General features: G+C 47.4%; 1 protein-coding gene and 1 pseudogene across 2 annotated transcripts in view; one reads left to right on the plus strand and one right to left on the minus strand.

The window, feature by feature from the left end:
- The window catches only part of PLEKHA6 (pleckstrin homology domain containing A6), a 151,412-nt gene that overhangs the window by 125,488 nt on the left and 3,129 nt on the right, over positions 1-22,795 (minus strand). For both annotated transcript variants that reach the window (XM_077157496.1, XM_077157497.1), the window contains exons 2-3: positions 18,311-18,387; positions 14,735-14,792 (exon numbers count right to left, since the gene is read on the minus strand). In XM_077157496.1, coding sequence (XP_077013611.1) covers positions 14,735-14,792; positions 18,311-18,387 — 135 coding nt within the window. The remainder of the gene's footprint in view (positions 1-14,734; positions 14,793-18,310; positions 18,388-22,795) is intronic.
- Positions 18,736-21,798, plus strand: LOC143679188 (proteasome maturation protein pseudogene; annotated as a pseudogene).

The raw sequence follows: 22,795 nt of genomic DNA on the forward strand, positions 1-22,795 counted from the left end.
ACAGAGAAGCTGAGGTTCAGCAAGAAAAGAGCACTGCAATAGAAGGTGGGGAACCTGCATTCTAGAACTCACTGTGGTCTCTTTTTTTTTTTGAATGATGAGTTACAAGATTTTATTTCCAGCAGAACACTTTTTACAGCCATGCTAAAGGTTATATTTCATTCAAATGAAAAGAACTAGACTGCTGATTATGCTGCAGGATAAGAAGAAAGACTATAGAGCTGTGATACATCCTTGAAGCATGTCAAATGTGGTATGGGGAGGAAAAAGTCTCTTAGTACTAGGCCTCCTTCACCACCATCCCTGCACCTCACCTTTCTCCTTTCTCCTTGACAATTCTCTCCATCTTCCCCAGCTAGGCAGTCACAGTATCAGGCCAGGCAAGCAGACTTGCCTGCAGTTTCTGGATGCCCGCTAACACTAATGAGAACCCAGGAACCAAGCAAAATCAGAAAAATGACCTCACCACCAGAGGCCAGGCTGAATTTAACAGGCTAATTGCAAGCATTAGGCTAATTAAAAGCAAATTGGCACCTGCAATTATAGGCTCAGGTTCTTCTCAGGTAAGGATGAGCCAGACTGGGAGGACAGAGTGATGGCAGGCTAAGGAGGGGCCTCACCTCATCCGTGGAGAAGAGCACCAGGCCCTCTTCCTGCAGGAGCACAGCTCACCCCAGGGGCACACAGCAGAAACACCGGGTGGGCCAGCACACCCGGGAGCCGACTGATCAGGTCAGCACGGGAGGGGCCCCAGGCCCTATTTCTTGACTTCATGCAATAAAGGAAAGCCTCATGAGACTAAGTAGGTAGCCTGGGAGGAGCTGATGGTCACCCTAAAGACCATCTGCCCTAAACACATTTTCCACACACAACCTTTGAGTTATGGCATCATCTTCTAATACACATTTTTCAAATATACACCGAAGAATAACTGGCATTTGTACAATGATTTGCAGTTTAGAAAGCACTTCCATCTATATTACTCATCTGTCAATCAACTAGGTAGGTGGGTAGTATTTCCATTTTTCAGATCAGGAAACAAGAGCTCGGAGAGATGAAGTGAGTATCCCCAAATCACGGAGCTACTAATTCAGGCCAAGATGTGAATTCCTGTCTTCAAATTCCAGATGGGCCTTCCTTCCACAACCCTGACAAGCAGTGCACTAACTCTCTCTTATAACTCATGAACCTGAATTCGTTTATCAAATCAGCTGGTGCTACCTTGGGCAGGTACAAGAGGGCCTGTTGGAATGGGAGACTCTCTGGGTAGATTTTGAGGAGGGAAGGATCAAGAGAGGATGTGCTCTTGGTAGCAGTATGAGAGGGAGTCGGGGGCATGCAGACCTGCCAGAGGAGCGGGCTCCCGTGCAGTCCCCTGTTGGGCCAGAAGACACTAAAGGAACCAAACTCCTCTCAACCATGCATCTGCCAGATGAATCCCTCAGCAAGGTTGACGTTCCAGAGGCACATGCCAGAGGAAGTCACCGTCCTGGGAATGGGGTACGGCTACCTCACCCACCACACTCTGTGCTGGTGACCCCATTTCTGGTGTGTAGGCACCAAAAACTCAGGAAGGGAAGTGAGGGGAACTAGATCTTCAGAGAACAGAGATATTCAGCTTTGAAAAAGGTGACTTGGGGGGATTGGTTAAAGGGAGGTCATGATATCTGCTTGCAGATATCTATGCTTCTCATGCAAATCAGTTACAATAAGATCATAGTAACAGCAACACATTTATTGCTCACTCTGCTGGGGATGATTCTATGTGTTTTATGTATATTCAACCTCACTTATCTTCACAAGACATCTATGAGGTAGATACCATTATTATCTTCATTTTAAAGAGGGAGAAACTGAGTTACAGAGATTAAGTCATTGACCAGGTTATAGGGCTACTAAGTGGCAAAGCTGGGACTTGACCCCAGGCCTCCGCAACTGGAGCAGGAAAACTACACTAACCTATCTTTTAAGAAAAGCCAAACAAAGGCTTGAACAAACAAATGACAGTAGATGGAATCTTCACACCTAATAAGCATAATTTTTAAACTTTTAAAACCTCACTAGTGCAGTGAACTCACTGCCCTCCCCACTACGTGGGACATGACTCCCAGGGGTGTAAATCTCCCTGGCAATGCGGAACAGGGCTCCCGGATGAACCAGGACCCAGCATCATGGGATTGAGAAAACCTTCTTGACCACAAGGGGGAAGAGAGAAATGGGACAAAATAAAGTTTCAGTGGCTGAGAGATTTCAAACAAAGTCGAGAGGTTAACCTGGAGATTATTTTTATACATTATATAGATATCACCTTTTTAGTTTATGGTGTATTGGAGTGGTTGGAGTGTAAAATTGTTGAACAGTGTTCCAATAGCCTTGATTCTTGAAGAAGACTGTATAACTATATAGCTTTTACATGTGACCATGTGATTGCAAAAACCTTGTGGCTGATGCTTTCTCTATCCAGAGTTTGGACAGAGAGTGAAAAAATAAGGAAAATAAATAAATAAATAATGGGAGGGGGGATAAGGGGCAAAAAAAAATTGGGTAAATTGCAATACTAGTGGTCAATGACAGGGTGGGGTAAGGGGCATGGGATCTATAGGTTTTTTCTTTTGTCTCTTTATTTCTCTTTCTGGAGTGATGCAAATCTTCTAAAAATGATCATGATGATGAATTTGCAACCATGTGATGATAAAAAATGTTTTTGAAAAACAGTCTTGAAATCTTTCAATAATTAATATATCAAATGTATTATAATATTTATAGTGATGTAAAAATTATATATAAATAGGATTTTTAACCCTTGGTTTCTACAGAGGTGTTTCACACAGTATTTGGTGACCTCAATCAGAATGAAGAGATCTTACAAACTGAGAAAATCACATTTTTGGTGACATTTGTTGATGGCAACAATCCTTTCAAAGCAGTTCAAGAAGAAAACTGGCAATGAATATAAAAATTAAAGATAACATCGCATCAGTAGAATGAGTCATTCTGCTTCTGGTATATCACCTTCTGGCACCTAGCAAACTATGACAGAGAAGCAAAAGGAAAATGCCACTGGCAAATCCTCATGAAGAAGCCAAGGGAGAAAGCTAGCTGATGTTCCTGTCTGCCTTCCCAGCTGAAAGAGATCATCCACAAACATCTGAGAATCTGCAGCTTCAAATTCATGTTTAAGAAGAGGAAGTATATTACAAGTGCAACATGCATGGACCTTGATGAACTGAAATTCACTGTAAAGGAGTATGTGACACCTGGGACCCAGAGTAGAAATTCTGCATCTTTGAAAGTCAGTATTGCCATGTACAATAATTATTAAGGAATCCAAAAAAAAGAGATCAACATTCAACTAAAGATAAGAACAAAGTCAATTTGATAGGGACTGAGGTTGAGCTCTGCAAGTAAAAATTTTACCCTCCTCCCACATGGGACAAAACATGCAGGGGTGAAATTCTGCCTGGCAACAAAGGACATGAATCCCAGGATAAGCCTGGCCCTGGAACTTTTGGATCAACATACTTTCTTGATGAAAAGGGGAAAAATAATTACAACCAAATACTATATCAGTGGCTGAGGGTGTTCAAAAGAATCAAGAGACTATGCTGGAGGCTAATCTTATGCAAGCCTCAGCTAAATATTGCTACTTACCATGGTTTGTCACATCCCAATCAAAACTATTTCTGGCAATGCTAAAGAACATCTGAGGCTCTATCTGAAATTCTATAAATGCTTCATACATGATGATTACTTTCCAGAGTCCTACAACTTCAAAGGAGTTCCTAGGCCAGATGTTTCTTTGATCCCAGAGTGGTCAGTCTCTCTGAGAAGGAAAACAAGTTGCATCCAACTATCCCATGTTGTCAACAGCTTTTCCCAACATGAAAACATTAGAATGGGAATTTCCTAAATACCCCTAAATTTGGGAGGAGGACCAAATGAGAAGGAGGAGTTATAACAGAGAAAACAAGATTGAATGAAAGAGTATGACTGTGGAATCATTATACTGGTATTTCTTTTACTCTCCAGTATCTTGGAGCAGCTAGTCAGTAAAACCTAAAATTGTGGAAATGTGACCCATACCAAACTATGAAATATCTTCTATACCCACTTGCTTCAATGTACCTTGAAATTTATTGCTTTTTTTGTATATGCTATATTTCACAATAAAAAATTAAAATACATATTTGCAAATTCCAAAAAAATATATATATAAATAGAATGCAAAAAAACTACTAGTAATCAGACTAATGGATTTAAAGAATAATTAAAACAATGAAAAAAGTTATACTCAGTGCTAATGCTTATGCAACAAAATGTGCTCTCATACACATGGCTGGGAATGTAAATTAGTATTTTTGAACAAAGAATTTGGTAAAATACTCAAAAATATTAAAAATATGCACCAATTGCACTTCTAGGAACGTAACCGAAGGAAAAAGTATGGTATAAAGAATCAGGTATAAAGTTTTTCATAGTAGCATTGTTTATAAAAGTGAAAATTAGAAACACCTAATTTAACATAGGGGTCCGTTAAATAAACAAACAGGAAAAGTACATGATGAAATACGAGGTACTCACTTAAATGATGTTATAAAAAATATTTAATGATTGGAAAAATTATTTTTAAGTGACAAAACATGCACTTTATCCAAAAATTAAAAGTGTAATATACTGATATATGTTTACTCATATTTCTACACATGAATTAATAAAAAAATAAGTATATAAGAAAATGTTAAAACTATACACCAAATCTCAGAGGGTTATGGGTAATTTAAAATGTTTCTTCATATTTTTCTCTGTTTTTGAAATGTTATACATTTTTATAACAACTATGTATTACTTTATACTCACGGAATAGTAATGTTTAAAATGTGTACCCTTCATTGCATTAATTTTATGCCTTGAGATTGAGCCCTATGAAATAATCCAAAATATAGTTCAAGCCCTATGCACAGTATGTTCATATTGTGTTATCTGTAAAAATAAATGAGGGTAACAATGTAAATGTCCAATTACATCCACGCACTATGATATGCTATTTTAAAAAGACGAAAACGATTTTTAACACCATGTGAAAGAGAGAGCTAACTTGTTCTGTGCTGCTTCAAAGAACTAGACCCAAGGAAGGAAACCCAGAGGTTGGCAGATTTTGATTCAATATATGAGATTGCCCTAACCATGGGGCAAGCTGCCTTGTCAGGTAATGAGCTCCCTGTCACTCAAATCATCCAAGCAAGGCTGGGTGCTCCTGATAGGGAGACTTCAGGAGGGCTTGATTGGGTTCGGAAGGAGGCTGAACTAGACACTCACTCTCTGAGGGGCAGCTGAAGGCTTTGGGTGCTGCACAGGAGCTGATCCAGACTGAGGGATTGCTGGGGAAGTTTCCATCAGCCTGTCTTCAATTTCTTCTCCTCCCAGCTCCCCATTTATTCTAAACGTTTTTAGGCTAATTTTTTTCGCCCCCAAATAACTTTTGTTGTTTCCTCTCAAAATGTTTGATCTCATTGGAGATTGACCTCCAAAGACATCTCACTAATTCGCCAGCTTCTAGATGGCCTTACCCAATGTGTGAAACCTCTAAAACCCAGAACCCAATCCAGCAGCCGCAGCCCCACCAGTCCAGGCTCTCCCATGCCCAGCTTCCACCTTACTCCTGAACTTCCTTAGGGTTGGGGGGGGGGGGAGTGTCCCTGCGCTGTGCCAAGCATGGCGCCAATTACCTCTCACAACAGGCCAGCGAGGAAGGCGGTGAGGAACGGGCCTGGAGAGAACCTGCAGCTTGATGGAAGAGTGCCACTGGCACCCTCCGCCTGGTGCAGCTCAGCTCTGGTCTAGCCCCGCTCTCAGCTCAGCTCTCCCCTTGTCCTGCCCTGCGAGCCTGGCCTGGGCGGGGTGAGGGCAGGGCTGGCGGCTGGGCTGGGAGCTGCACTAGCTGGCTTCCTCCATAATTACTTCATTTACACTGAGCAGGAAGAACCCAATTCAATAATCCAAGCAGACACATTAAAAGTAATTATCTGTGTAATGCGTCCTGCACTGTCACCTTTCTGTGAAGAAGCAGAACCAGAAAAAAAAAAAAAAAGGCCCCAATGTCTCCAACCCGTGCAGCAGCCCGCCAGGATTAATTATGCGCCAGCGCTAACACATTTATCACCTCTCCACTGATTGGAAAACCGAGGACTTTTAATAATTCATATCTGCAGCCCTGTGCTCTGTGCTCTTGTCATGAGACACAGAATCCTGTTTGTTTTCTGTAAGGAAAGCCCCGTGGCAGTGCCAGGCAGGGTGCCCGGGCTTCTCTCCGTGCCCTCGGCCCCGCCTGCCTCCCCCACCTGGAGAGAGGCCCTGACTCAGGCCGCAGGCCGGGGCCGGGCGCAGTCTCCATGGAACAGAGGGGGCACGTCTCCGTGGTGCCTCCATCCCATCTCCTCTCCACCAACAGGCTCTGCTCATCCCCTGCCGATGCTGAAATGCAGCTGCTCTGGGAGGTGGAAGCTGGAGACTGACTGAACCACCACAGTCCACAAAACCCTCCCCAATTCCACGTCCCTCCCCAGCAGCCTGGAAGCCAGGATTTGGGGGATTTGCAGGGCAGTCACCCGGGAGGCCCCCACGACCGACCGTCTGGATAGTAGGCTCAGGCCGAGGCACACCAAGTGGAGCTCCGGACCCCACCTCCAGGAGACCCCTGAGAGATCTAGAGGGATTTGGGAAGAAGATCCAAGCCCCAAAGGCCACGAGCCCCTTTCCTTGACCCTGCGCTCCATCCCCTCCCGCCACCTTTCATCCTCCTGCCCTGCATCCCAGGCTGGCTCCCTCCACCCTGCGCCCTCCCATCCCCTGCTCTCCCAGGCTCAGCCCCTCTCTCTGCCCTTTCCCTTTCCCAGCTTTCCTGTTGTTTCCAAGAGCATCTCCCAGTAGCCTCTTCTACCTTCCTCACCTCCTTTTCTTTCCTTGCCCCTCCACCTTATTTCTCATTACTCTTCTCTGGCTAGCTCCCCAACCCTCCCCCTTTCCCCTGGCTGCTCACACAATGAGTCCAAGGCTCCTAGCCAGCTGCAGTCTGGCCCATCTTTCTAAATGCCATCCCTCGAGGTTCCCATCCCCATATCCATGTACCAGGCTCCAGCTCCTCCAGGACCTCCCCACTAAAATTGAGACCCCCAAAGAATCCAAGCATCTCAGCAGCCCTGGGCCCCAACTTCTGACCCAAGAGAAGGGCACACACCTAAACACCACCCCGTCCCCCGGACAATGAGGGAAGTGGGCTCCCTGGGGCTGACCTGAGCCTGACCCCTGGACCCCACCTGCATCTCTTCCCCTTGTGGGCCTTCAACTCATTCCTTCTGGCAAGGGTGAGAGGAGGGTGGGGCTGGCTTCTCTGCCATAGCCAGGCTGGGGGACCCTAGGAAGCTGGCAGCCCCAAAGCTGCCCTTACCCAAGAGATGCCAATTCAAACGTAATGAATTCAAACAACATCAGCCTTGACTGGGATTTTGGAGGGGGTTGGAGGGGCAGAGAAGGCTATAATTAGCATTCCCAGCATCCACAATCCCCAAGCGAAGCTGCCAGAGATGAGGCACAGGCAGGCAGCAGCACCGCAGTGCGAGTGGCCCTGGCTGGCCCCTGGACCGGAGGCAGCCCAGCCCTCCTCCTCTCACCTCATCTATTTGATGCATCAAAACAGACTCACCGGCTTTGGAGGTGTGATCGCCAAGCGCTGGAAAGCTGTAACTCCCCGCGCCCCACGGCACCCCTCCCCCAGCGCAGGCCAGCTGGGGTCTCCTTCCCCGCCCCTGGAGGCCCCTCCTGAAGAGCGGGGCTCCGGATCTAATCTGGTCTAATCAGTCATCTCTCCGGCTGGCGGGTCCCTGGCGCAGGGAGAAGATGCTGCTGTGGTTACTGCAGGGCCCAGCATCTTTCCCAGGCAGGAGCAGCTGGGCATGCTCCATGGGCTCCCGTGGGGATTTCAGGGACACGTGACTCTCCCTCCCCAAGCTGTCACTTAGGATCAGGAGTAAATAGTCCCCAGAAAGGTTTAACTCCATCCACACCAGCAACAAGCTGTTAACCACCCCTGCTGGCCGCCGACTCCCTGCCCCCTAGGAGGGGATGGAGGGGCTGTAAGGCTGCCACCCGCCCGCAGGGGATCTGAGCCAGCGATGGGGAGAGGGCGCAGGGAGCCAGAAACTGCCCAGGGGTCTGGGACTTACCCAGCCCACCCGTGCTCACTATTCAGCTCTGTGGCTGCCCCTGCAAAGATGGGCTCCTCCCTGGGAGTCAGGATGGCTTGGCTGGGGCCCCGGGGCCTCCACACACCCTAACACATTTGGAGGGGAGCAAAGCCAGGTTTGCCTAAATCCTCAGCTCAGATTAGCCCCCAATGACCTTGAGCAAGGATGCTCACTGGGCGAGTGGGGACCCGTGCTCTGCATTATTGGGGGGCAGAGGCAGAAGGAAAGGCTCCACACAATAGGGCCCAAGCCCTGTCTCTGCTGCAGTCCAGCTCACACCCTTAAAACGGCTCTCTCTCCCTCTCTCTCTCTCTCTCTCTCTCTCTCTCTCTCCCTCTCTCTCTCCCTCTCTCTCTCTCTCTCTCTCTCTCTCTCTCTCTCTCTCTCTCTCTCTCTTCCCCTCCACTCTCTCTCACTGCCTCAGTTCCTCTCTCTTCACAATTTCACGTTTCCTGGAAAAATAACAGATTCTCTGTCACAATGGGCAAGCGCAATAGAAATACTGAATTTTGCAATCAGGAGCGTAGGCAGCTGCAGATGGAAAGAAAATGGGGAGTCCCACCTGAAAGTCCAGGCAGGTTCAAGGAGTCTCCTTCCCGCCAGCCCCTCAGGCCCAGGTGGAGGCTGCACCAGAGGAACTCCTGCAGTCGCATCTGAATATAGAAATGTTTCAGGAAGCAGGGCCTGGATGACGGGTGTCCACAGGCCCCACCCACGGGATAATTATATTTTTTTACTATCTTATTATTAGACAATTTGATTGAAAAAATTACCCCTTTAACTCTTCACTCAAATGCAAGTGTTTACCCTTCTTTGTAGTCGCTTTTAACATAACCTGAGTACAGCACCGTTTTTGCCAACTGAAGTCCTTAGCTTTAAAAAGGACCTGCTCTGGGAGGAGCAGGTCTACAGCTTGCCCTTCAGGAGGGGCTGGGTCATGGGGGGAGGGACACCCCACAGCCCACCCACACCACAGGGCAGGCAGAGCCTGGAGCCCGACAGAACAGCTGGCAGGGCCCATCCTTCCTGCCCCGGACAAGCCAGGCCAGGATCAGGAGTCATAGCTTCGTAGCAGCAAGCAACAGCTCAGCAGCCCTTGGGGAATCCTGGGTCACCCCATTCCTCCCTGCCTAGCTCAGCCAGGATTCCAGGCCTGTCCCTCCTTGTCTAAGCCACTCAGCTAAAGAAGCAGAGAAGTCCTGGGTGCAGGCCTGGTGCCAGGTAGGGCCAATCAAACCCACTCAGCTGCCCTGCTCTCCACGACCTGGCAAGTCTGTCTGGTGCAGGCAGGATAGACCTTGCTATCCATCAGTGAGAGATGATGGGCTTTGGGGGTGCTCTAGCCCTGAGGAGTCAATGGGACAGAGTGGGGTGGGGGCCTGAGGTCTCAGCCTCCACCAGGCAGACAGAGAGGGTAGGGAAGGGGCCAAGGACTCCAGCCCACTTCCCACATGATCCTCAGGCAGCAGGAGAGGGCAGGAGACGGACAGATGGGCCTGCTGGGAGGGTTTCCTCTCTGGCAGACAGAGGGCAAGGCTGCAGACAAGCCCCACGGATCCTCAGGGAAGGCTGAGCCAGACTTGTCGATGCTTCTGGGGATCGGGTGCCTGTGGGGGCATGAGGGACCAAGGAAAGGCCTGGCGTGGGGTACAGTGCCTTCATTTTGGAGAGCGAGGTGGGAGAGATAGTGCAGCAAGAGGGGTCTGGCGAGGTGGCAGAGAAAATGAGCTCCCTTTGCCAAATCCAAATTCTTAATTTTATAAGCTCAGCAGAGGAGAAGCAAGACTTATCTACTTGATTTCAGGAGGGGAAGGCTTGCAGAGGAGGCATGAAGGAGAAAGGACCCCCAAGAAAGCACCTTGTGCTCCCATCCCTCCTCTGCTCTACAGTCTCTGGGCCCCACTGCTCAGAGGATAAAATCCAAAATTCTTAATCATGTACTCAGTCTCTAAACACTCTCCTCCCTGCCATTTAAGTGTCTTTGGCCTCCCCACTACCCCACCCTCTTGGCAACTAGACTGATGGGCTCGTTGCCCCTAGAATGTGGCCTTCTCCAAAATGCCCGACCCCTCCTCTTCTGTGGCAGTCGGGGGGGCTATCTCAGAGATGGTACACTATCTCTGATGACCTCACCGAGTTCAAACCCCTGCTCCAGCCCTTACCAACTTATACAAGTTACCTGTCTGTTGAGCCTCAGTTTTCCTCATCTGCAAAATGGGGTCTCTCTCCCCTGAATGCTCAATCATTCGCTATCTTTACTCCTCATCTAGCTCCCTCTTTACTGTGCTGGGATACTTGCCTTTCGGAGGGCAGACGGAATCAGGGTCACTTATTATCAGGTTTGCTGCCCTGTGACTTCTCTCCTGTGCCCTTTCTGCCTTCTGGAGTCAAAAGAATAGCCATCGAGGCACCACCTCCTCTGGGGTTCCACAGGTTCGGATCTGGGGTGGTGACTCCTCAGCGACACAGCAGGGCCTCACTGATGTCTCTAAGGCTCACCGATTAGCGCAGGAGCACTGGAGGTAGAGCCTAGGCTTAAAGATTTCAGCGTGGCGTGGGAGTGGCTCACGGATGAGCAAAAGGCCCCTTCCGGCACCCTCTTGGAGGGAGTGTTCTGGCCAGAGCTAGGGAGATGTGGCAGCAGCTAGGTGGGGCTCCCTGGGGGTGGAGGAGGTGCTAGAGGGCGGGCACGGCTAAAGGAGGCACCAGCTGCAGACTGGGAACATGGTCAGTGACATGACTCTGCAGAAAGCATCCTTGCCATCTCTCCCTCCTCGTCCACTTTGGAGAAAGAGGCCCTTTTGGAGACAGAACTGATAAACTCTACAGCTGGCTGCTTCAGCAGGAGGAGACAGGCAACCAGAGGAAAGCCTTCCTGTTGGTCAGGAGTAAGCATTACATAAGGTCTATAAGCATCAGAAAGGCCCATAGCAGACCCTCAGTGCTTGAGATGTGGCAGGATGGACACGATGGTCCTATAGCCTGAGGAGTGATGAATCTGTGGGTAAGCAAACCCTTAAAGCCTCAGAGGGGCAACTGTGTGTGCTTTGGTGCCCTCTTGTGGAGTGATGTGGTACCTACGTACGAATTTGCAATGGGTTTTAACCACACTTGAACCCTTTGCTTTTTTCTCTTCTCCCCATTCTGGTAAATGATACCTACTACAGACACTGCTTGAACAATGACATCAGTTGTGGACACCATGAGAACTGCCTCCCAAACACCATGAAGGGGTGGGCTCGCTGACACTCATCCTACTCGTCTCATGTAGGACAAATGTCAACCTTTGCTCATTGAAATTTGTCACATCCACACAGAGGAAAAAATAGTTCCCCAAGTTATCTATCTGACTTTCATTATTACTCTGTGGGATACGATGATGGGGTGCTCAGAGTTTCTAACTCACCCACCAATCAAGTGCCATAAACCTTTGGGGGGACTGATTTTCACTGCCCAGGGAACTGTGAAAATGAGAGATGTGTTGGAATCATTCATTCATTCACTCATACAGTGAAGATTTTCTGAGCACCAACCAAACTTGTCCAAGCCAGCACCAAGGATGCAATGAGGCACAGGGCAGTGGGTTAAGAACACGGCCTGTGAACCAGGAGGAGCTTTATTCCATCTGCATGACATTGAACAAGTTATTTGCCATCTTGGTTTTCTTGTTCACTAAAACAGTTTGGGATAGTGGTGCCCCTCTCACAGAGTTGTTGTGGGGATTAAATGAGATAATGTAGCAAAGCATTTAGTTTTTAGGGCAGCTACTGCTGCTGCTGACATAAAGAGAAGGCCACCAAATCCGGAAACATATCCAAATCCATAACGAGAGCTTTGTTGATATTTCATTACAATATACAATAGTATCTATGTTTCCAGACTTTATGATTCCTTCTATGTCATCCCTGCCCTTGGTGAGTTTTCTTTCACACTAGACTATTGGTTCTCCAAGTGTGGTACCCAGGCCAGCAGCGTCAGCATAACCTGAGAACCTGTTACAAATATAAACTCTCAGACCCTCTGAATCAGAAACTCTAGGGATAGGGACAAGCAGTCTGCATTTTCACAAGATTTCCAGGTAATGTTGATGGAAGCACTGACACAGAGAAAAAGATACACATGTTAGCAAGTAATCAAAATATTGGTAAGATTTCCTGAAGAAGTGATGGAAAGAACAGAGTCTTCAAAGAAGAGCAAATGTTCCTCAGGTGGGCATGAGTCACATTGGCAGAGGGATGTACACTGGCAAAGGCGTGGGGGCATGGAAGGGAGGGAAGTGTTGGGGGAAACACAGTAAACTGATTTTGCTAGAGGAGCAATTTAAAGAAAAACCTGGCAAGTGTGGAAGGAAGGGCTAGGAAGGTAGGCAGAAGCCACATTATGAAGCCCTTAAAATGCCTGAATAATGTGGATTTAACCTGCAGTGATGGGAAGCATAGAAGAATTTTAAATGTAGAAGGATATGATTGAGCTTGCAAATCCAGAAAAAAAAAAAAAAAAACACTCCTGCAACAAGATGGCCTGGATGATCACGTGGAAAGGTGCTAGAATATCCTGGGTGATGTGGGCAGGAACTCAGACGACCCAGACGGAAGTCATGGGGGTGACAAGGAGTGGGTGGGTTGAGAGATACTTAGGAGGAGAATTGACAGGACCCACGGGGGCGGGGGTGACAGAGGCAAGGGTTGAGCATATCTCTGAGGGCTCTTCTTTGGTGGTGCGTCTGATAAAGATGGAATACAGGAGAAGGAGCAGGTATGTGGAGGTTGATGAGTACAGGACTGGAGACACTGAACTGGAGGAGCTCAGGAGAAAGCTCTGCGCTGGTGGCTAAAAAGCCAGAATCAATTATACCTCCATTGTTTATTTCCCTATCTCAGTTAAAAAAATATTGGGCTCATATCATGTGCCAGAAAGGTTCTAAGGACAAATAGAAACCAAAATAGCAAAAAATCTACTTTTAGGGGCTTGCATGGCAGTAGGGGGACACTAACAATTAATAAATAAATAAATACATTTTTTAAAAAGTAGGTGCTGTGAAAAAAAATAAGAGAGACTGAGAAGGGGTACAGGTAGCTTCAGATGGACAGTCAGGAAAGGCATCTCTAAAGAGCTAACACTTGAGTAAAATGATAAGCAGGATCCAGATGTGTGAAAATAGGAGGGGGAACAAAAAGTACAAAGCCCTGAGGTGGGAAAGCATTCAGCACAATGGAGAAAAAGAAAAACGAAAGTCAGCATGGCTAGACAGGTGGTAGACGAGGTCAGAGAGGTGGGCAGGGCCAGGTCACATTGGGAAATAAGGTGAAGAAGAACACGTGAAAATGCTTCATAATAGATCTTAAGAACCAAATATGCACGAGGTGATATGTTCAAGCAAGAGAAAAGAAAGAACAAGTCTTCACTGGAACAAGAAGGGTTTCGGTCTAATTTTAGGGAAAGCTCAGGCTATAAGAGCCACATGAAGTCAGAGCAATTTCCAAAGCAGATTATTTGTAGAATTTTGCTGTTTCTTTCTTTTTTTTTTTTTTTCAGAATATGGTTAACAGCCAAGGTAATGTAAACGCTGGCTGATCCTGAGGCAGGGAGTGGAAAGGTGACTTCTTGTGGTATAGACAGATGAGGATTTCAAAGATGAAGCAAGGGGTGGAATGGATGGGAAGGAAACCCTCCCTGCCCTGGCTGGGCCGGGGTGCCTCCGGCGGTGCTGGGCTGCGGGACTCTGCCACCCTGCAGAATCTGAGCTCGATGACCAATGCCCAGGGGAATGAAGGCAGGACTGCCCAGAGAGGGAGATGTATAGGCCAAAGCAAAGGGAAAGAGTCCAATGGGCGGATGGGAACCACTTCCAGCCAAAGGGCTCGTCCTCTCCGGCAGTGTTAAGTCCAGGGCCACTCCCCAAGGTGCCCCTTCTGCTGCCAGATCCCCCATGGAGGAGCCTGACGAAGCCCTGCTGGGAAACAGAGCTTCCACACACACACACACACCTGCCACCTCCAGGATCACACTCGACCTCTCCAGAAGAGCAAGAGGGACTGGATTTGGCTTCAGCGCCACCCAGCCTGTCTGCTTTTGTCCGTCGCCCGTTTCACTCGCACCTTCCCTTCCCACGGCTCCAGCATCTGCCTCCCGTGGCCACCAGTGCTTGGTCTCTTTCCTCTGGACCTTTGCCCAGTGTGTCTGGAACAGCCTCTCCTCTGCTTTGGCGAACCATCTCTCCCACCTCTACAGCCCAGCTCAATGCTCCACCCACCCCACCCAGAGGGCTGGCCCTCTCCCAGGTCAACATCGCACACATGGACACACACGGACACACACGCCCCAGCTTCTGTCTGCAGCACTGAAGCTCTGCGGCCTCCTGGTCACCTCCAGACCCCAGCAACGCCTTCAGTGAGGAACCGGCCTTTCACCACCGCCCCTCCTCGGAGGCTTTGGTGACCACAACCAAAACAAGACCAACAGGGAGAGCAGAATGGAAGCTCCGTTTTACTTACTTGATGAAATACACAGCCCCTTCCTGGGTGGAGTCCATCTCCCAGCCCTTGGACAAACCTGTAAGGGGAAAAAAAATCACAAAATAAGAAGCTCTGGAACCATCCTCTTGTCCACATTGGCCCTGCCATCCGATCCCCGCCAGGGGAGAGGAAACCAAAACCCGAAGACAAGCCAACAGAGCTCAAACCAGCCATTTCGCCCCTTCTTGTCCACCATTCCTAGTGGTCTACATTTCTAGCAAACGACAACAGAGGTGGCAGTGAAGTGACCGAATGAGCCCGTCTCACGGGGTCCACCCACTCGTTTGGTGAACTGTCACTGAGCTTCCACTCTGCGCCAGGCCCCGGCGGCAGTGAACGCACAGACGGTTGCGCAGGAAGGGTCCTCAGGGTCATCTCACCAGCCCCTTACATCAGAGAAGCAGAAACCAGAGCCCAGGAGGGGCCCTCCCCACAGACCTCACAGATAATTAGTGCCCAAGATCCAAAAAGTGTTCAAGTCTCTGCTGCTCCAGGGCAAGACACCGAGCACCTGGGAAATCAGTTCCAGAAAATGGAGAACAATTTCTTGCTGGTGGTGGTTTCTTTTTATTTTGTTTTTAATAGCATCTCTGATAAAAAAAAAGATAATAAAAATGCTCAATAAGGAGAATCACAGAATCTCAGAGTGAGCATGGGCTGAACAGCTGAGGAAGCTAACCGTGGCCCAGAGGTGCCTATGGCACTCTCCACAGGTAGGCACGGTCCCCCCAGGTGGGCGTAGTCCCCCCAGGTGAACACAGTCCTCCCAGGTGGGCCCGCAGGTGGGCTCAGTCCCCCCAGGTGAGCACAGTACCCCCAGCTGAGCACAGCCCCCCCCAGGTGAGTGCAGTGCCCCCAGGTGAGCACAGTCCCCGCAGGTGAGCGCAGTTCCCCCAGGTGAGCAGAGTCCCCCCAGGTAAGCACAGTCCCCACAGGTGGGCGCAGTCCCTGAAGGTGACTGCAGTCCCTGCAGGTGGGCACAACCCCCACTGGGCTCCAGACAGGCACAGCACTCTATCTCCAAAGAACACTCTAGGTTAGGTGCTGTCTTGTGCTGCCCACTCTCTCAAAACAGCAACCCTGACAGCATCACATCTTCTAGCAAACAGGATTCCTCCAATCCATGGCAGAGAAGGAAACCCAAGACTCTCCTGAGAGCCCTGAGAGAGTACTCTGCAGGGGCAGGGCCACGCAGGATACTGGTGAGATCTCCCTTTGGGGATACAATAGCCCTGTGGCTGACATTGTGAAAACTGGTATGAATTCCCTGGGCAGTAGCTGCCTACTTTCTGGTCAGCCCACATGCTTACCTTGCCATGAAATTTTATAAAACATGATCAATCACTGGGGATCTGAATCTCTCCAGCCCACATTATCAGCTGCCTTAGGATGTAAGCTGCTGGATAGCAGAGTGACCTATGTGGTTTTTATTCATTCATTTAGTTCACCCATATTTATCAAGGGTTTGTATTTCTTCCATTGCTGCTGCTGATACTACTGCATAGCAATAATAACACCAATGAGTGCTTCCTCTAAGCCAGGCACTTAATCTTTGCTAGCACATTTAATCCTCACAGCAATATTATCTGATAGGTATCAGCCTGAACATTTTTACAGATAAGGAAACTGAGGCCCAGAGAAGTTAATCAACTTGCTTAGGGTCACACAGGAAGTGTCTGGGCAGAGATGTGAGTGCTGGTCTGTTGCCTCCAAAGCCCATACTTTCCTCTGTGCTGCTCCATAAATGCTACTTGTTTCTTTGGTCCTGGTGGGAAGACACCCCCATTCAAAAGGGCATGGGTTGGCAGTCTCCCCGAGTAGAGTGATCCCCATTGGGTCAGAATTACAAATAATCCTGCCACTGTGATGTGCCTGGGAAAGAGGCCAGCGTGGATTATTTCCCCTGCCTTTTTCTAGCAACTTCCCTCCACACTGCCCTCTCTGCCTGGGCAACACCAAGAGTGCTTATATTCCTGTCCAGGCGTGGTGCCCACTGAGGCAGCTGCCCTCCCAGCAAAGCTTCATGGGCCATCTTAACCCTTCCCAGCCTTGGCCAGCCATTTGGCTGCATTCAAAAATGAAAGAATTGGTTCATAGGCTCTTATTCATTTTCCAGTTCTACCTTAGGGTCATGGGGAGATGGATGGACACCAACTACAAACACCTGAAATACTGAACGTGACAATGACAACCAACCCTGTAGATGAAAATAGCCATGGCCTTGGAGTCAGAAGGCCTTTCTCCAACTCGGAAACACAACCGTAATAATAACAACAGAAGTGACCTCCATTTACAGAGGCCTCTTGAGTGCTGGCCCTTCCATCCCCATTTTACAGATGAAGAAGCTGTGTCTCAGAAGGATTAAACCTCTTGCTCAAGGTGACACCAACAGAAAGTAGAGCCAAGATGTGAGCTCAGATCTCTCTGCCTCCAGATCTTATGCATGCACCATGAAACTGCTTGGCTTATGATCCCTGTGGCCTTGAGCCAGGTAATTTCTCTCCGCTCTTCAATTTTCCTGCCTTTAAAATGAATGAGGTGGAATAGGGGGAACAAATGCTAAAATGAATAAGGTGGAGTACATGGTCCCAGAAGTTCCTTCCAGTGCTAAAAACCCAATGATTCCAGCTCAAAATCTAAAAAAAAAAAGACACTTGACAATTCAAAACTTGAACCCAAATGTGCTCAGCAGAGCTGCTAGTGCCCCCTGAGGGGCCAGGGCTCCTGGAACCAGAGACCTGTTGTGTGTTCAGGGGAGGGGCTATGGGCACGTGGGGCGGGGACCTTTCAATGCAGTTACACCACACCCCTTCTTAGCGACCTCGTGAAGAGAACTATTTGTAGCTCCCTTGAAATGCCTCCAACCTTCTGATTTTTGACGTCCCCACGTTTTCAGTTTAGACTGAAACCTTTTTCTTTGGTTGCTTCTCTTTTGTCTGCCTGAACATACTCACCGTTCCCATTAGCCTGGAGATTGCTAAGAGTTGGCAATGTTGTCTTCTACATAATAAGCAGCAAATGTTAGCCTTGTGCCCTTTTTGTTCAGGTTTCCCTCCAATGTGAAGAATTCCCTACTAAGCCACATGGGGTTACTTAAATTTATATTCATCAAAATTAGAAATTAAATTCCTCAGTCTGCTAGACACATTTCAGCTGCTCAGCAGTCCCATGTGTCCAGCAGCTACTATATTGGGCAGTGCGGATAAAGACTATTTCTCTCATGGCTGAAAGTTCTGTTGGACAGTGCTGGGCTGAGGTTCTTCCTAGTTCCAGAGCTCTTGAGGGGATTTTCTGACTGGACAGGGGCAGATAAGAGAGGATTAAATCTTGTTCCCTAAAGGCCTGTCCCAGATACTAATCACAGAGCTGAAAGCTTAGAGGTGAGCATCTACCTTTCTACAATATCTCCCAGGTGGTGGTCCAAATGCCAAGCTGAGTCCACCCACGGAAAAAGGAAAATGTCAGGAGAAAGCTGGCAGCAGGGCTGGTTCCAGTTGCTATGTCAAGTTGTTGCTTCGCCCTGATTGCAGAGGCTGGGGCAGACAAGCTCCTTACCTGGGCTGGAGGAGTGTCCACTCTGAACGGGCGATTCCATACCAGGGTGCAACCAGCTGGTTGACTTCTCCTCATCACTGTAAACGACCAAGAAGAAAGTGTCAGATGCAAGAGAGGCTTCCCTAAGCTGGACACTTACCTCCAAATTCATGTCAACACCGACTTCCCCATCCCAGACCCCTGAGACAGGAATGCCCACGTGGCCACTCATTCATTCACATTCACAAAGTATTTACTGAACAGACTCTGGGGTTTGGAGAGGAACAGTATCTAATTCCTGACCTCAAAGAATGAATAACCCACCAGGGAAACAAACATGTAAAACAATAGCTGCAACATAATGTGATAGGAAATGTAATCCCTATTATTACAATGTATAGAAAGTGAATGGAGATGGGAGGGAACAGCCTGAAGCCTTCACTAGAATGGCCACATTTGAAGTGATTGCTCAAGTCGGGTGAGAAGAACAGGGAAGGTCTCTAACTGGCGGTTTCTCAAATGGCTAAGAAAAGGAGGAGGCTGAGTGAATCAATAGTGCTTAGGTGTCTACACTGCTATAGATGTTGTCAAACATTCCTTCAAATTAGGAATCGGAGGTACAGAGAGGTTAAGTAATTTACCCAAAGTCACACAGCAAATAAGTGATGAAGCCAGGATTCAGACCTAAATATGTTCCCTACAAAATCCCAGCCCTTTCTAATATCTCACACCCAGTAATGTGGGTTCCCCAACAATACAGAGCTTCTGGGCTCTAGATCTGCTGGCAAATGAGCCTATCGATCTATATACATATATTAACCCCACTAACCAAGTGATACATTTACCAGAAGTAACCCAACATGAAACACCTGATCTTGACTAATCCAGGTATGTGGAAGAAGGACCTCTCAGGTCACTGGTATCATACAGGCTTTAGGGAGGTACTCTGAGGCCTGGGGCAAGGCTCCACTACATGCTTTTAAGGTATGATTGACATACAATAAACTCCAATATAAAAGACTCCACTAAATTTTTTATTGGCCAGATGAACAGTAAATGGTACATATTTAAAATGTACAATTTGCTAAGTTTTGACAGATGTATACACCCGTGAAACTATCACCAAAATCAAGACAATGAAGCCGCCAAACTTTCCTTGTACCCCTTTGTAATCCTCCTCCCTCCCACTATCCCACTTTTCCCCGTGCTTGCTGTTCCCCAGCCCCCTGCCCATCCCACCCCACCCCAAGCAACAACTGATCTGCTTTCTGTTCCTATTGATTAGTGTTCCTTGCATTTTGAGGGTTTTATATAAACAGAATTGTTTAAGTCAGACTATTTTGTCTGGCTTCTTTCTGTCTTGCTTCCATGTTGTAGCATATGCAAATAGCTCATTGCATTTTATTGCTGAGTAGTATTCCACTGGAGGATATACCATTTTGTTCAGTCATTCACCTGCTGATGGACATTTAGGTTGTGTCCAGTTCTCGGCCATTGCACATAAAGCTGCCAGGAACGTTCATGTTCAAGTCTTCTTATGGACATAAACTTCTTTTTTTTTTCCCTTGACTGAACTAAATTTTCTCTAAGGTTTAAAACCTTCTGAAGGAAGAGATTTTCCAACTGACCCACCTCTCCGATGAGAAGAGAAGGAAAGTCACTGTTCTAATGAACCATTGGGGATCTAACACATCAGGTCTCTGGTCTGGGCTTTCGAGAGAGGAGGCCAAGGAAGAAAAAAGGGATGTGAGGGCAAGTTCAGCCAGTGTCCTCACCCCATTATACCTCCTCTGCATCTCCCCTGAGACTGTCGGCCCCTGATCCCTCCCCTCCTCTCACACTGTCATCTCCCTTAGACTTTGCTTCCATCTCCACCCTGTCTGGATATGGCAGACACTCACAGAGTCACGGAGCTGGACACAGCCTCACCACACCCTCAACTTCCTCTTTCCCTTGCCCTTCTACCGCACTCCCCTCTGACCCCTGACCCAGGACAATCCTTTCACGGGCTTTCTCCACTCCGGCCTTGAGGCGATGAGCAAACTATGGAACTGGGAGGACTGTGACCAAGCTGAGCTGGGTCCTGAGTACCACCTAGAATCTTCTTCAGGGTCCTAGTCACCCTTTGCAGACAGATTGCTCCAAGGCTTTCCCACCAACCTCAAGTCCCAAGCCTCCCCCACCCCCCACCCCCATTCTCAACAAATGATCTTACCTCTTACCTTGAGAAAAAATAGAAACCATTGGACAAGAACTTCTCCATTACTCCCAACACCCTCCAAAATTTACCCATATTCCCACCCATCCTTTAATATATGCCTCTCCTTTGCAGACTAGGTAATCTTCTCCCTCTACCTTTTCTCATATTTTATAGATCCTTATTCTATTAAGTTTCCCAGCCTTGATTCTTCAACTTCTTTCTCCCTAATGGGTCCATCTCTTTAGCAACTACACTCTTACCTGCGTCTTCTAGAGTTTGAACCGTCTGCCCCCCTCTCAATACCATCTCCCCTTCCAGCTTCCTTTCTCACACTCCTCTTTTTCCTGACCAAAGGTTTCTCTTAAAAACTAGTGTCTTTAGATTTCTCCACTTCCTTCCTCACACTCACCAACCCACTGCAATGTGGTTTCTGTTGCCAACCTTCCCCAAAACCCACTTTCTCAGAGGTCATTAAAAACTTCCTCGTTCCTAAATCCAATAGATACTTTTCGATCTACAGCTCAGTTTGCTGTTCTGTTGCATTCAGCACAGTGGCCCATTCTTTCCTTCTTAAAAATCCCTGGAGGGCCGCGGTGGCTCAGCGGGCAAAGTGCTTGCCTGCCATGCCGGAGGACCTCGGTTCGATTCCCGGCCCCAGCCCATGTAAAAAACAAGCAAACAAACAAAATACAATAAAAACAAGAAAATGTTTAAAGATGTTTCCCTTTCTTCCTTCCTTCCATCCTTCCTTCCTTCTCTCTGTCTTTCCTTCCCTTCCTCCCTCTCTCTTTGAAAAAAAAAAAAAAAAAAAAAAAAAAAAAAAAAAAAAAACCCGGGGGGGAGTGGCAGTCTGGCTGACAGTGACAGGGCTGAAAGCGGGCTGAAGAGGAATGCCAGAGGACGTGGATCTAGGCTAGAGGACACGATTCCAGTTACTGAACTTTTAGCAAGCACCTCTTTTGAAAGTCAAGATTTTCTTCGGAAAGGATTCCCGTGTGTGAAAAATGAATGTTTGCCCTGTCATTCTCTTGAATTATCAGAAAAGAATTTTTAGTTCAACCAAAATAAAATGAATTTTTCCACACTGAGAAACATCTAAGGTCCATTTGCTCCACTAAAAGTACAGATGGAATTCAAGGCAGTGCAGCTGGCTCAGTGGCTTCCATTTCTTCCTAGCTCAAACTTGTCACTGGATATTTTGTGGGGCAGTGACGAAACTATTGGATTTGAAGATGTTAATGATCCATCACAAAGTGAAGTAATGGGAGACCCACACTTGATGGTTGAATATAAACTTGGTTTACTGTAATGCAGTTGTGCTATCAATGAAGAGTGACGACATCGTGTTTATAGTTGCCTTTCTACTATAATTTGATGGATACTACATTAAAAGTACTGACACATGTGGATTTTGGCCTATATAGTATCAGTGGTTATTTGAAATTATTTGGTTCTTTGGGTTTATGGCCATGTGACAATTGAAAACATTAAAGGGAGATGATTTTTAAAGCTAGTCTGTATTAAAACAGTGGCCTTTTAAGTCTTTACAAAATTGTTGCTAATGAATATTATAAATCTGCCTGCAAGTTCCTATTAAACCCACTTTCTAGGTATTCCATAGATTTAATTTTGAATAGTCATTATTAATGTCTGAATGTACAGCCTTCATAACAGCATCTTTCAGAATAAATATTTGTAACTATTCCACTGGCAACTTCAAGTGAAGAAGAAAACAAGATGTTTATATTTTATCCTGTTTCAGCATCTTACTCATAAGAACATTTACTTTATTGATACTATTTTAAATTACAACCATTCTTCGATTCTCTCAAGTTGAAAGCTACAACTGCAGAGGTTTTGACTTTCCTCTTGTGTTTTAAAGCGAAAAATTTAAATTTAAAGTAACCAACAGAAGTAAAAAAAAAAAGAAAGAAAGAAAAATTCCTCTTGCTGCCTCCTGGAGCAGCACTCCACCCTGGCGCTGCCCACCTCTGCAGGGCCTTGGTCTTTTTCCTGGACTCTCTTCCCCGTCCTTTCCCTAAATGCTGGTGCTGCCTGGACGCCGCCTCTCTCCTCCCTCACACACTGCTAGGCGGATCCCCCTCTCCAGGGTGACTCCCAGGACTTCTTCCAGCTCAGGTCTCTCTCTCTCTTCAACCCCATACTGCCCACCCAGCTGCCTGCTCCACACTGCCCAATGACTGTCCTGTCAGGACCTCAAAGTCAGCGGCTCCCCATTGAACCCGAACTCTCCCTAAAATATGCTGCTCTCTCCACACTCTTGATCTCTGCAAACTCAAGTTAGA

The sequence above is a fragment of the Tamandua tetradactyla genome, chromosome 4 (assembly GCF_023851605.1).
Source record: "Tamandua tetradactyla isolate mTamTet1 chromosome 4, mTamTet1.pri, whole genome shotgun sequence".
Lineage (NCBI taxonomy): Eukaryota > Metazoa > Chordata > Mammalia > Pilosa > Myrmecophagidae > Tamandua > Tamandua tetradactyla.